This window comes from Brachycentrus maculatus, unplaced genomic scaffold (genome assembly GCF_059751285.1).
Source record: "Brachycentrus maculatus isolate JH-2025_06_01 unplaced genomic scaffold, ASM5975128v1 h1tg000250l, whole genome shotgun sequence".
Classification (NCBI taxonomy): domain Eukaryota; kingdom Metazoa; phylum Arthropoda; class Insecta; order Trichoptera; family Brachycentridae; genus Brachycentrus; species Brachycentrus maculatus.
The window spans coordinates 286,831-302,011 of record NW_028281001.1 but is presented as its reverse complement, the minus strand read 5'-3'; the positions used below and the strand labels follow the sequence as shown (position 1 = coordinate 302,011).

General features: G+C 29.6%; 2 protein-coding genes across 4 annotated transcripts in view; one reads left to right on the top strand and one right to left on the bottom strand.

The window, feature by feature from the left end:
• LOC148306142 (zwei Ig domain protein zig-8-like) overlaps nucleotides 1-15,181 on the top strand; it is a 353,698-nt gene that overhangs the window by 208,647 nt on the left and 129,870 nt on the right. The gene's annotated exons all lie outside the window — the stretch shown is intronic.
• On the bottom strand, nucleotides 8,237-10,131 carry LOC148306144 (uncharacterized). Its single transcript, XM_088265558.1, has 2 exons — nucleotides 9,656-10,131; nucleotides 8,237-8,892 (listed from the first exon to the last, which is right to left on the bottom strand). Exons 1-2 carry the CDS (start codon nucleotides 10,076-10,078, stop codon nucleotides 8,509-8,511), a joined length of 807 nt encoding a protein of 268 aa, XP_088121684.1. The 5' UTR covers nucleotides 10,079-10,131; the 3' UTR covers nucleotides 8,237-8,508.

The window sequence follows — 15,181 nt, the reverse complement described above, 5'->3', positions numbered from 1 at the left end:
ACAACACAAAAACAAGTATCTGATTGACGTGGATTGTAGTCAAACACGCTGGATCTTCTAGCGCGTTAAGGATATGCAGCGTTTAGATGAGTCGTTCGTCGTGACTACTCAAGTAAACTTTTTCTTTTCTTCCAGGAAAACATACATATTTTTTTGTTTAACAATATAAAAATGCTAACGCTATGGGAATTGAATTTGGTACCTCATGCATTATAGTCAAATGGAGGAGGTTAGTTAACCTAGATTCTTCCCGAATCATTTAAAATACAAGGAGACGCTTCAAAAAGTTTTTTTTTTAAATATTTCAACCAACTATTTTGAGTGTGTTCAATTTTTTATTAAGAAATGTGGTCTTACATTCATCTTATAGAGGTCTAATTGAAAAACTCACTCAACTCATCCTTAGATGCTGGCGAGAGCTCGCGTGTGAAATAAATTTTCAATTGAAAAATATGTATGCAACTTAGTGTGGTTGTCTATAAGGGGTAAATTATTAATGATATATGTGTATATAATGATTACTTAAACCAACCTTTGACACATTGTAAGTTCTGTAAAATTTTATATCGACAGTTTATTAATAATTTTATATCACGAGTATATCCAGATTTCCATATTATTTTTCATCTTTGTTAAGATATCAAAATATTTAAAAATATGAACGAATATGTATTCTCTTTTTCTAAATATACTCTTAAGAGAACAAAACCCAGATTTGGACACACTCAACATATTGTGAATAAAATATTCAATTTAAAAACTGATTTATGGATCACCCTGTACTTTCATACTCGGCGATTAGGATAAAAATAAATATTTATTTATTTCTACTTGTACACGGCTTATAACGTGTTAGTTATAACAAAACGGAGTGAAAACTCAGGCTCCATCTTATCTCGTTCGCATCTCGGGTGAGGATGGAAATGATTTTATAGCAGAAACGTTTCCATGATAGAAAAGTCGATGGGGGCGTAGATGGCACATAGGAGCTACATGGACGGGAGATGAAACCGTAGATGGAGAGCTATTACGTTGAAATGTTAGAACGTTTTGCCCGAAACACACAAGATTGATTACGGAAAAATCGCTTTCTTGTTGGGGTTGATAGAATAATGAATTTTCGTATTGAAATAAATGCCGCTTTACTTTTGGTGAAATCAGACAGGGCACGAAAGGCAAAATGAAGTATCTCCCAATATTTAAAAAAATGTTCATGATTATTCACCCTTTTTATATTATTATGAGATTCATAAACTGTTAAATCAAGAGTCCCTTACTTAAAGTTCGTTATGAATCATGTTATGTTGTAAAATATTAAAATATCATTTAAAAAATGTTTTTCATTTAAAATGAGTAACAAAACATCAAGATTTAGTCGTAAAAACAACTTTTTTAGGTCAAGAGTTGAAATAATTGGCAAATATGTATGAGGGGATGCGTCAATTTAGAAAAGGAAGAAAATCTTGGCACAGGTAGTTTGTTGTAGCCTTCTATTTTCTCTGCCTACCCCTGCGGGAAAGTGGCGTGAAGGTAAGTTATTTAACATAGTTTTAGAATGGATGTTATTTTTTTCTAATATTTTTTCGCATTTAATGTTACGAAGGGCACCAAATCCTGTCAAAGTAGTGTTATTTTGAAAGTTATTTGATAGTTTTCAGTCTTGACTTTCAATAACCATTCCAGAATAAAAATAAACAATTATTTCAACATTTGTTTTTAATTATTCTAATAACTTTGTTTTAAGCATTCGTTAACTACTGATTTTAAAATCACATTGTTTGTCTTAATCCATCTGGAAATCAAACCCAGGAACTTAGTCATATGCGCTTACCACAAGAATATGGAGCAGACACTAAAAAAAAGTTATCTAATGTTACAAAAAAAAGTGATTAAATTTTTTTTTTCTCTTTAAAACATAGTTTTTATATTTTATTTATTTCTATATTTGCATAAAATAAAGGTGCAAATTATAATTTATTTAATTTATCTTACCCTCGTACCATTGTGATAAAATAAAAATATGATATAAAACGCAAAGAAATGAAATAAAGTGCCGATATATTGATAACGCTGTTACGATGCTACGAGCATTCCTTTGAGTTCTAAAATAATATTTTTTCTCCAATCTATACGTACACATGTTTTTTCCCCTCAATTTTCATTTCCGGTATGATGAAAGGTGAAATTAAAATATGTATCGGCGCATTGTTCCATATTTTACAGGGTAGAAAAGCATTTTCGTTTATGCTCGTAATTCTCTCCGAATTCGGAATTCAAAATTGTCAAAAGAATGAAAAAAAAAACATCCCTTTGTACGCGGAGGATCTTCCTTCATATTCAAATGAAATCGATTCTAGATAAAATCACCAAGTATTTTGCTATGAACATAAGAACAAAATTCTACCTCCATCTATATATATATAAATGTAAATGTACGTTGGTTCAAAATCTTATACCTCCTAAAGTTATTCGATTGATTTAATATTCAGACACAACACTGCTACTTTACTGACAGGTAAAAAAGTTTTTCTAAACGGTTTTTTTTACCTCAATGGCAGTGCCATCTGTTAAACTTAACAACAAATGCTTCTAGTAATCTGCTAAAATATTATAAAACCGCAAGCGGTTTGTGGTTTATGTTTTCTTTATTTTCCATTTAACCTGACTGAGTTGCAGCAGTGCGTGGCTGAGTAAAATTAAGGCGTCACACTTTTTCAATATTTCATTTATAAGTTTGCAAAATACTCAATGGTGTAGGCCTTTTATCCTCTCTGTTTACTCATGCGAAAAAGCAGCGTGGTAATTAATTAGTTTTATTTGATTTTCAAAAATAAAATGTATCTTAGGAATCCCTATATGGGTACGTATTTTTAGTTTTGATCTCAAAAAAGCAAATAAGACACTTCCGCTCAAATTTCTTAATTTTAAATTAAAGCATCATTTCAGGAATTGAAATTCGCAAAGTAGGCTACAGAGAATATTATAAAGTAATGTATCTGTTCGCAAAGCGCTTTTTCCCTCCATTTTCTTTCATTATCCAATATAAAATGCGTTGCTACGGAACGTGTTGATAACTTGAAAAAGAGCTTTCATGATGCTGTGATCTATTGTATCCTTAAAATATATCAAAAGGAAGTCAATTTTTTGACGAACGTATTTCTGGAGACAACATATTTCAGAACGTCAATTGAGAGACATTTCTGCTTCCGTTCGCTTTCAGTTTATTGTGATGATATATTTACATATTTTTCCTAAAATAAACTTTTCGTTTTACCTATATGGTATGTATATCTATCTATCCTTATGATCAATAAGATAATTTGAGAAACAAATATATTTTCTAAAGCAAGTATTTCTAAAAGCATTTCTAAAGCAAATTTCTATTTAATACAGACTCGCACATATTATATAGTGCAAAATGATGTATGATAAATAGATGTTCGAATGGTGAAATAAGGAAAGAATGCAAGGCTGAGATAAGCATTATCGATAAAATTATGAAAGGTGTATTGAGATGCTTTGGCCATGTGGAACGTATGAGTGAGGAAAGATCAGTTAAACAAATTTATGAGGCAAATATAGTTATAAAAAAAGCAAAGGAAGGCCGAGGAAAACTTGGCATAATCAGGTTTCTCAAATACTTGAAAGCAGCCGGGTCAGGAATCGAAATAATCGGCGGGTATATATGAGGAGATACATGAATGTGGAAGAGGCGAAGAATCCTTGCAGGGTGGAAGGGCGTTCTATTCTCTTTGCCTACCCCTGCATGAAGCGGCGTGTTAGTTAGTTATAATATAAATTAAGGTGTTGTTGAATAAAACATTAAAATCAATTTAAAAAAATTAAATTATCAATTAAAATGTAAATAAAGATCATTATTGATATTTAAATGTAGATGAAAAATAATATGGATTTTGTAATAAGTTTTACTCGGTTAATACTACTGTTAATTCAAATCTATTTTAATACATATTTCCATGCATTCCGAATAAATATCTGTTTTTAGTGACAAACCCAGAAATGGTGAACAGATTTTGACACAAAAAGTTGTGAAAAATATTAATATTTGTTTGTTCATCGATAGCTTTGAAATTCGGATACGATGCTGCATTTAAATACATGCGTATTTATTCCTAGATTTTTCCTCAATGGCAGCGCCATCTATTGAAAGTAACAGTTACATACAAAATATATCTCACTGAGATAAAGGCATGACACTCATTGGACTGCTTTGCATATTTTACTAATATTCTAAAAAACGCCATATTAAAAAAAAATATATATATATTCAAATCTGAAAACATTATCACACTCTAATATCATTCATCGTTAACTTTGTGTAATTCACAAAACGAACGATGAATGATTAGAAGAGTGTTATATAACCATACCAAAAAGTTAACAATGCTTTTAATAAACAAAAAAATATCAACCAATAAGTTTAGTAAATGACTTTTTTATTCTTGTTAACCAAAAGTGCTGCATATAACGTGATTATGTCATATATAAATTATATATTTAAAAAAAAACTTTTTATTTGTGCATTTTTATACCAAGAATGTCAAAATATTTTCGCTTTTTATCTCGAAAGCGTATTTTAATACCACTATATCATCTCACAAATTTATAAGGAAATTCTTCCCTAATTCCAGAAAACAAATGTGAAAAATAACTGTAATTGATGGCATTTTTGTCACCTTTCGTTCATAATAATTTGGCTCAATGGGTACATAAAAATGACTTACGATTATGCCCGAACGCTTTCTAAGAAACTGAATATAAATCTTAGAGCGATAGACTTTTTATCGCTAATTTTATCTTTAGCAGAAATCAACAAAACCTGAAAAATATTTTTGCCACAAAATTATTTTGCTAGAGCTAATATTGTAATAATAAATGAAAAAATAAGTACAGAAGAATACTATAAAAAAATACTTAAAAGGAATTTGCTTCACGTATTTTATTCGTTTATGTCAAAATCATATATCTAACAATTTTTTTATGAATTTGAATAATATAATAATAATAATAAACCCTTTACCGCACTCCAATGGTGCATAGGGCACTGCTTCATATAAACGCAGTGTTATCTCCATCGTTTTACACATGAAGGAAAGGTGATCAGCCCTCCACTTCAGGTACCAGTTCAGTGTAATATTGAATAAATATTAGAGTGAAAAAATCACTTATATTTACTAAACCCCCCTAGGAATCGAACCCGGGACCTCCAGAACGGTAGCCGAGCATGCTGACCATTACACCACGGAGGCGGACAAAACAATATAATGTTTCCTAAAAAGGTTCAAAGATATGATATCTCGATATTTATATCGATATATTATATCAAAAAGGTGTTTTATACGTTTGCAAAAAAAGCCAAATATTAACTGATAACAATATGACGATATTTAATTAATTTGTGTGTGTACATATGATGAGAGGTCCCGTAAATACGTGCGTTGATTTAGAAATTCACGTTTGATCGATTTAACCAAATTTTAAACGATATTTTGTTAGATCGATCAAATGTGATTTTTTAAATCAACGCACGTATTTACGGGACCTCTTATTTTATGTGCAAATAAAACTCAATTAAATAACATGATATTTTTCATCAGTTAATATTTGGCTATTTTTTCAAACGTATAAAAAACCTTTACGATATTAAATTTAGTCAAATTGATCAAATTTATAGATCAACGCACGTATTTAAAGAACTGTTCATTATGAGTATGTAAAAATGGATTTAAATATTTTATGATTTTTTTCTGTTAGCACATTGTAGTGGTTGCCATTGCAAATGGGTTAAACCAGAAGTAAAATATAAGTCCAAAGTGTCCAATTGATTGCGACATTCTTTTATAAAATATTCGAACATTATGATCATCAATATGGTTAAATGGTAAATGTTTTAGAGTGATTATTTTACCAGTTAATAAAAGCTGCAAGCTCTGTAAAAACTTCTTTGATATCAACTCAATAATGTATTCATACATGATATTTATAATAATCTTAATAATAAATCCACTAAAACTAACCATTTGTATACCAATTAAAAGATTCACTAAAATAATATGTTACTCGTAATATTATAACTTTTTTTTACATATTTTATAAAAACTAATGTTAGCCTTTCAGCACAATGAATCAACCACTAAACCGCAGAGGCAGAAATATGTAACTGTTAAATGGGGTATTTAAACCGGGGTTTAAAGTTACAAATCGGGTGCAGTCAAATCCTCCCCTAATCTCTATTCCAACATTGAAAAAAACTAATATTTGTAATCTCTCGGTCTGGACGAATATTTGTTTAGGGGACTTTGAAATTTAACTGAAAAGTTTTGAGAGAAATGACCATTTTGACAGGATGAATAAATACAACGTAGATTTGCATAATGCTTCAATGTAATACTCTTATCCTTGCTAAAATGGTTCTTGAAACTAAGTGTTAAATAAGTCCTGCGAGTATACGTCAGCACTTTTGGGACTGCTAATTATTTCGAGTCCTGGGGTGAAAATGTTACCTGGGTATTATTTAAGGTAGAAACAAAATATATAGGTTAGGATAAAGGCGGTTTAAAGCAATTAATATTCTAGAGTACCCATGATTAAATTTGGTCATTGTTTAATTAATTAAAAACATATTTTTTTGTTGATTGCCAAAACCCTAGATTAAGTAAAGAAGCTCTATATTCTATGCCTATTTACGTTAAGATTTTGCAAGATGCAGCCACCATAATGTAACAATGAACAAACAATGAAGAAATCAATAAATTCAAAGTTATTTCACACGTTTAAAAGTATAAATAAAATAATAATATTTATTAATATATTATTAGATTAAAACCAATATTTTTAGCTTTTTCACTTTATTTTTATTTGACCAGCGACCGGGTTTCGCCGTTACCGACATCATCAGACTGGGTCGACATCACCAGTCTGATGATGTCGGTAACGACGAAACCCGGTCGCTGGTCAAATAAAAATAAAGTGGAAAAGCTAAAAATATTGGTTTTAATCTAATAATATATTAAAAATGCAATTCCATCACGAAGTGTCAGTGGATAATATAAATCTATTAATATTTATTAAGTATAAGTGAACCTTTTAGGCTTTTACATTAAATAAGCGGTATAAAAAATTAAACATGATAAGTAAAAAAATTAAATACAAAAACGAGAAAAAGGCATACACCCTAAAAAAACTAAAACCACCATTCAAAGTTTTAAGGAAACCTTAATTACATCAAAAAGTTTTTATGTATGTAAATATAAAATGTACCTGTTCATTTGTTATTGTTGAATGTAAAGTTGTATACAAAATAAGCTTTCGGCACAATATATAACGATATCGATTGTGTTAATGATACTCGTAGACCCAACACGTTTTCAACGCTGAAATAAAATATAATTGTAATTTTATTATTTTTTTTATATTCCTGGTTCAAGCTATTTCGCCTGAAGCAAAGATATAATTTTAATGGAGTACGTTACGTTACTCCGGGTAGATAAAGCTTGCGAGTTATAATATAAAATGGAAAAAAATCACTCTGACTATCACAAAGATTCTTATTAAAAGGACGACTTATTTTTCCTTAAGCTTTGCGTTAACAGTATGTCTTTATCCTGGTTACATATTCATGAGGGTGTTCATACTGTACATGCCACCCGTAGTTCCAATTTTCTCTCTCTAGAAATACAATATACCCCGTACTTTCTTCTATCTATTATAAGTACAATAACGTTCTGGTTTATTTTTGGAGTGAGATATTACATTAACGGATCGTATATTGTAAAATATTCTTCTAGTAAGTATCAAAGTCGTGAGCATGGGGAATTATACATGTTAACTAAGATGTAAGCAGTCAAAAGAAATATTGTTTTCAGATTTTTTGCTAGCTTTGTGGAATAAAATAATGATTTTAATATTACAAAATAAAAATAAAACACTTTTAAGAGACCACCATTGATAATGATGTAAACACGACTAGATTTGAAAAGTACAGATTATCATGAAATTAGTAGTTTCGACATAAATAAACTGAAAAGTGGTCACATACAATTGTTTTTAAGATTTTTTTTTTATTTCTTAACAAAGGTGAAGAAAAATATGAAAAAAACGACTTGCCTTTTCTCTGCAACTCGTTTTGCAAAATGTTTATACAGTTAAATGTGTCAAATAGATTTTTGTTTATTTTATGGTATATAAAAAAAATATCTTGATAAAAATGTTTATAAAATGTTTATTAAAAAATATCGTGACATTATAAAAAACGGCATACCATATTTCAATTATAAAATGGTCATAAAAAAAGTTTTGTTATGTTTCATAATTAAAAAAATTCAATTGTACGTTAAGATAGTTAATAAATAAATAATTCTAGTCACAATATATGATGTCAAAAATTATTAAAATCCATCAAGATAAATAAATACTACAAAGATGGAGTTAAATTGAGTAACATTTACAAATTTAGAACAAAAAATGATTGTCACTTGTAGAATTATTTCAAGAACTGTATAAAATGCACACTTGAAAGGTCATCACAAGAATAAATAGTAAATTTAGCATAACTAGGACAAAAGACATCACACAAGGAGTTCTGCAAGGTGATTCGTCGTAAAGGATAGGTGCAGCATTAGGGGTGAATGCATTTCTGAAATCACTGTGTTCCCAATTAACGTACTCCTCTTCATCGTCATAGTCGTCTTCATCATCTTCGTCCTCGTCATATTCATAGTCATTGTCAAATTCATCTATGTTACGTTTCTTGATGGAGTGATAATCGAGTCCTGTCGCGTTCATTGCGGGTGGAAAATCTTTGGTTTCCACCTTAAATAAGTTTATAAGTAACATTGCAGACTCTGAAATATCTGGCACTTCAACTTTCAGCTGAAACAAATAGCACATAAACATGAAAATCCTCATTTTTAACTCATTATTCCAATATATTTGATATCTGAAGTAAGAGTGAGCACTTCTTTAGCTCAAAGATATTAGACATACTCGTATATGTATAAGTAAAGTTATTCATAACCATTTTTCTGAACCATAGGGGGGAGGGGCAAAAGTTCTATTCAACCAAGGAGGTTGTTGGTTACAATAATTTTAAAAACAAAAATACTTTTTAATTTTATATTGACAATTTTTTTTTTGTTAAAACACGAAGAAGAAAAAACTTTGTGAATGTAAAATTTCTTAGATTTATTAAACGAAAATTTTCATTCGATCAATTATATTCTAATGCAAAAAATGAAAAAATCGGGAATGCAGGTCAGATCTCCATATATTCGTATAATCTGGAATCGAGTTGATACCGATGCGATGCTCAATGTACTACGTTGATCTATATAGTCACTAGTAAAAAATATAAGAAACTCTCTTTTTAGTAAAAAAATAATCAAAATAGCCAAAAAGAGCTCCCAGTTATTACTAGGCAAATAGGTAAAATACCATATTTTTATCAAAACATAATTATTTGACTCCCCCTTAAAATTGAACCCGGGACCTCCTGGAGGGTAGCCGAGCGTGCTTACCATTACACTATAGAGGTGGACATTTTTCATGTAATTGTATATTTTTTATCCCATATTAAAGATAAAATTTTCATATGATATTCGCTGAAGAAAAATTGATTAAATAAAATGTTACGTACTTTTGATTTTCCTTTGGCATCAGGAAAATCGATCTTCATAATAAACCACCCCTCTTCAAATGATATGGGTTCTTCAAAAACATGTTCTTCAAGTGATACTTTCAATACAACACCAGATTGTTCAGGTATTATTTTGTACCCTATTGTGACTGTGGCACCATTTTGCACATCTACATCGGTCCAAATGCATCCTGGCTGTGTGATCGACAGTACGTAATCTGGAATAACGTCCAAAGGGTTTATATGATTAATTAAATTGTATGTCTTTGTCGAAAACGGCACGTAACAATCTGCAGTTGGATCCTTCCAAATATCTTCAAATTTATTATGAAACTCGTCAAATGCTAGAATAACATCCTTAGAAGAATACACGCCTAATTTTAAAAATCCTATACTGATTAAAAAATATATGAAAAAAATCATTTTGAAGTTAAAACGAAAATTTTATAAGTTAATTACTCGATTTGACATTTACATTTTTCGTTCTGAAGTTCAGTTTCTTTTTTTAAAAAATTAACACATTTTATTTTAATGAGTAGGTACTGCATGAACAAAAGTATTTTAAAATTATACAAAGTAAAACAAGGTTGGGGGAAATGTAGGATAAAGTTTATTTAAAAAAAAAAAAACAATTCTTGATGAATATTCGTTTAGTGTATTTACTTAAGCTTCATTTTTTCTCTATATGTTATTTGATCACCGCGTTTGGTGTAAAGAAAATCTCCTTTTAGTATTATAAGTCATATTAAAACCAATTTATTTTTAAAACTGATAATTATAACTGTATATTGGAGGCAGGCTGGTTTATAATACATCGTATCGTTTGGCCATGTCATCCAAAATGGCACTTATAAGTCAATTTGGTAGACAGATAACTGATCAAATAGTTCAATAAAAAATTAAGTAAAATGTGCCCTCGGCACGGTAAAAATACATTTTTATAAATTATAATATGTGTATGATGAATGAACAAAATCACTATCTTCAATGGTGTTCAAAAAAAACGTTTAAGCTAATGACTGAATTAAGACATTCCATTTAATTGTCTACTTTAATTTTTCGTTCGTATTTTTTTTGCTCGATTTTTAGTAATTTTTCTTTTCAAGCAAGTTAAAACTACGTCAGCTTAAAGCACCGTAGAATGAAAGTATTTTTTCTGGTCACATGAACGCCATCTTTTGATATTAATGTTTGGTCGCTTTAGCAGCTCTGAAATGGGTCCAAATATGTTACAAATGACACAAAAAGTGAGAAATATTTGGGGCCGGGGACATCACAGAAAAAGCCTACCCTAGAACGTTAGGAATATCAACCACCGAACCACCCTCTTAGAGTGTCCATCCATTAGAATAATAGAACCTTAAATCATCTCATGCCCCCTTTCAAACTCCGCCGGTTCGCTCATGCAAACTTCTATGGAGTTCAGAGGCGTTCAGAGTCCTTATCCATACATTTTCTTGTTTCTACCTAGGTACTATTATTATATTTTTTCCCTCAAAGTTGAGAAAAGAACTTTAACGTGGGAAAATATTTGTTTATTTAGGCATAAATTTTGTGAGAAAATAGTCATCATAATTCCATGTGTAAACATTTTACCTTTCCTTAGAAAGTGATGTTATTTTATAGGAATTGTACTAAAAATATCTTTAAAAATAAAGGCTTAAGGCCAAAAATAGTGGTTGATTTTTTATGAAAAGATTTACAAGTAATTTACATAAAAAATTATAGAAGTATAAGTTTTCGGCTTAGGGTTAATGTCAGCTTGAAAGCAATCACGTAACTTAAGGTTGATTTACAATTGACGCCAAAACTACTATTGAAAACGCATTGTTTTGTTAGAGAATACTCAGATCGTTGATATAAATCATCAGCCTAATCCATTTACTCTAATTTGGAGTTATCGTGCTTAGCCGTATACAAATTGTTATACCTTACGAGCAGAATATTACATGTGGCAACATTGATTTCAATTTTGAAGTTAATTACACATGATTTATTAAAGTACTAAATGGATATTAGAATTAATCGCTTTCTAATAATAAATGTATCGGAGGGGAATATGGAAGCGTTGGAAATATTTATTATCTCGTCTTCTTTGATTATAGTTTTTTGAAACACCAGTCGCTGTAAAACCTGGTTAGTACCTATTTATCGTACAAAAAGCACCTTGCCTCAAAAATGCCAACAAATGTTCATACCGTAACAAAATCAAATCAAGATTTTGCTTAAGTAGCTTGTTTAATAGTTTAAGATTCAAATTTAAAATCTTTAATGTATATTTTAGTTTATTTATCAGTTTATTTAACAGTCAATGATAAAAATCTGATTTTTTTTTACTTAAGGAAAATAATAAAATAAGGTATTGTTCGATTGGTAAATCTTTATTACTAAGAAATAATTATGGATAATTTGTAAAGCGCATTTTCATAGAATACCACCTCAACTTATGATGGTTACTCTGTCAATGTATATTGGAAGTAACACAAGCTAAAACGTTTACTAAAAATAAAACTAAAAAAATCAAAAGACTTTTCTATTGATTTTACTACTAAAAAATACTTTAAAAAAATAAATGTACCTTTTAAAAAAAATTATACTGAAAAAAAAGTAATATACTTAATTTAAAACTGGTAGAAGAAAGTTATTTCTTGGTTTCATTAAAAATATGACCATTGAGTTTTTTTTCTTTTCTTTATCTTTTTGTAGATCAACGTAAAAGATTGCGAGAAAGACAGTTTTTTTTAACTCATCTCTGAGTTAAACATCTGACTTATTTGAGTACAAAGTTTTCGATGATTAAAGTATAAAAAGTTACATTAAAACAGGCCGTAAAGGAGCATTACGTAGAATAAAGATAACATGAAACTAGTTAACATTTTGAGGTAAAAGTAATATCATGCAGATTAATAGGCTTTGATAAATGTCTCCGATAGTACCTTATTCACGGGAAACACGAAGGTTTCGCGTGAGAAAATGTAAAGGAATATGCAGAAAACATTTTTGATAAATCAAATGCTGGTCCTATCAAGATAAAGTGGTGATGGATGGCATTCATACAGTGTGAAAATGATTTTTTTAATGTTCAAATTGCTTTTATTTATTCAACACTTTAAAGACAATTTAAAGTAGAAAAAAATGGGGTGAAGATTGCATAGAAATTTTTGTTTCTAAATATTCCTTTGTTGTATGTATGACTGCAACTTTATAAATAAATAAAATAATTTGTTCAAAATATTATATTTTCTAACTTATTCTCCGGTTGTTTTAAAATTTTGATACTGCATAACGTTGCATTTGGATTTTTGAGGTAGGTAAAAACGTGCTTTTCGTTTTTTTTACTGTAATGACGATGCCATCGTTTGAACGTAGCAGTAATATACGGAAAACTAATTATTATTAATGGTAGTTGGTGTGCTTCTTGACAGCTTTTTCATATTGTGCACATTAAAATGCATGCTTTCACTTAAATTTCTTTTCTATTTTACCATACTGAGCCACAGTACCATGTGGGATAGCTAGTTTATAATATTTAATAAAAATATGAAATCGATCATCTTAAACTTTTTTGAATGCCGATTCATTCAAATATTTTGAATATTGATTTAACGATTAAAAGTAAAAACAAATACTTTGTTTTTATCTAGATCTAATTTATTGAATCAATTGTAATCGGTAAACATGTAATACTATTCATACATACTCGTATAATACAATTTATATAATAATAATATTTTTTTGGTAACGTTTTTACGGTTAAAGAAGGGTTTTTGATCGTGGGGATAATCTTTTCTAGTATATACTTTGTCAGATAGTATATATTATATCTTGTTTTAATTTCAAATATTAACTTTAGGTTAATTTTATTAAAAATAACTTTGTTAAAATTTGTGCCTGTAAAAACTACAATTATTTATATTTTGTATATTAAACGCATTGATAACTTTGTGGTATAGTAATAAAACACTTTCCTTACCATGCATTCTTTACTTTGTGTAATACCACTTTTTCTAAAGTGGTATTACACAAAGTAAGCAATGAATGGTAAGGAGAGTTTTTTACTACAATCATCATTTAATTTTTAAAAGGTATATCAATGATGACAATTTTTTTTTGTGTTTTGATAATGCTTATACCGTCAAACACTGAGAAGTCTTAAAATATAGGCAGCTTTGAAAAAAAAATTACCATCTGCAAAGTGTATTCTAGTTGAATCAAATTTACTATCTGCAAAGTGTATTCTAGTTGAATCAATTGAAAAAGAAAAAGACTTGGCACGATCAGGTCAATCAGAACCTAAAATCTGGCGGTGTCAAAAGTCTGCGTAATCGGAGGGCATGTATGACTAGATGTATGGATGTGAAGGAGGCGAGTGTATGTCAGGACAGAAGAGTATGACGTTCCATCCTCTCTGCCTACCCCTGCGGGGAAACGGCGTGATGGTAGTAGTAGTAGTAGTAGTAGAATGTTATCCAAAATAAATCTCCCATTTTCGGTGACCTAGTCAACATTTAGTATGCATCCGAAGTACCCAATTGAAATTGGTATTGAAGTATGAAATATTTTTGTTTTACCGGGCAGTGAGCCAATACATTCGAGCTTGCCAGAAAAAGGCTTTGCCGCTCTTTGATTAATGCGAAAAAGTCATTTTTCATTTCGGTCTCGAAGGAAATTTTTACTTATCGTATTTTTACTACGATGAATAAATTGAAGATCACAGAAGTCTTTTTAGATTTTGCATGCCGTAAATTAAGAACTGCAGTAAATTTATGGTGTTATGGAGAAAATTGTAACATAATTTCCCACACCATGCAAGAATTTTACCTTTTTTTTCCACAAAGTTCTTTAAGGACAAAATTAAAAGTATTATTTTAGAGACACTAAATTTTTCACCCTATGAATGATGATTAAAGTATTAATAGATTCAAGCTGTGGTCGTGGACTTTGAGTCACAATTTCAAGTTTTGAACCTACTAAAACACAATTGGATTTCTACTTTTACAACGACTTTTTTTAAGTTTTTCAACCTTTTAAACAATAATTGAAAAAATAGTAAGAAATCAAATATTTTTCTTAAAAAATAAAACAAAATAAAAACGTTTAATATTACCCCAAAACTATCATTTATGCTGTAGAAAAAATGGCTTAAATCACATGTTTGACACAGTTCTAAGGTCTTTCAGAATACATTGTTAGATCCTGAATTGGATCAGCCAAATTTTAATAATATTTTATGTTTAAAGTGAAGGGTCGAAATAATGCATTTCACATTTTGCAACGTTGGTACTTCTGCACGTGAATTTCCGTACTAAAATCGAAACATAAATCGAAATCACATCCGGTGGGTTTGATTTATTTCCTCTGGACTTTTACAGTCAGTGGCCGGGGTATTAATCAAGTTTTTTGTAAAGATTCGAGCGTTGCAATTGCAAAAATTCATCCATTTTAAAAGCTCCTACAATTCTTTCAGTTGTACTTCAACTAAGGAATGTTTTTTTAACGATATTTTTTTATGTTACTCTTTGGGTC

Bases quoted from the DNA above. Each gene is read 5' to 3' on its own strand.
- LOC148306144 (XM_088265558.1), bottom strand. From the start codon at position 10,078: ATGATTTTTTTCATATATTTTTTAATCAGTATAGGATTTTTAAAATTA. The intron at 8,893-9,655 runs GTACGTAACATT...TATTTGTTTCAG, and splicing joins ATGCCAAAGGAAAATCAAAA to CTGAAAGTTGAAGTGCCAGA.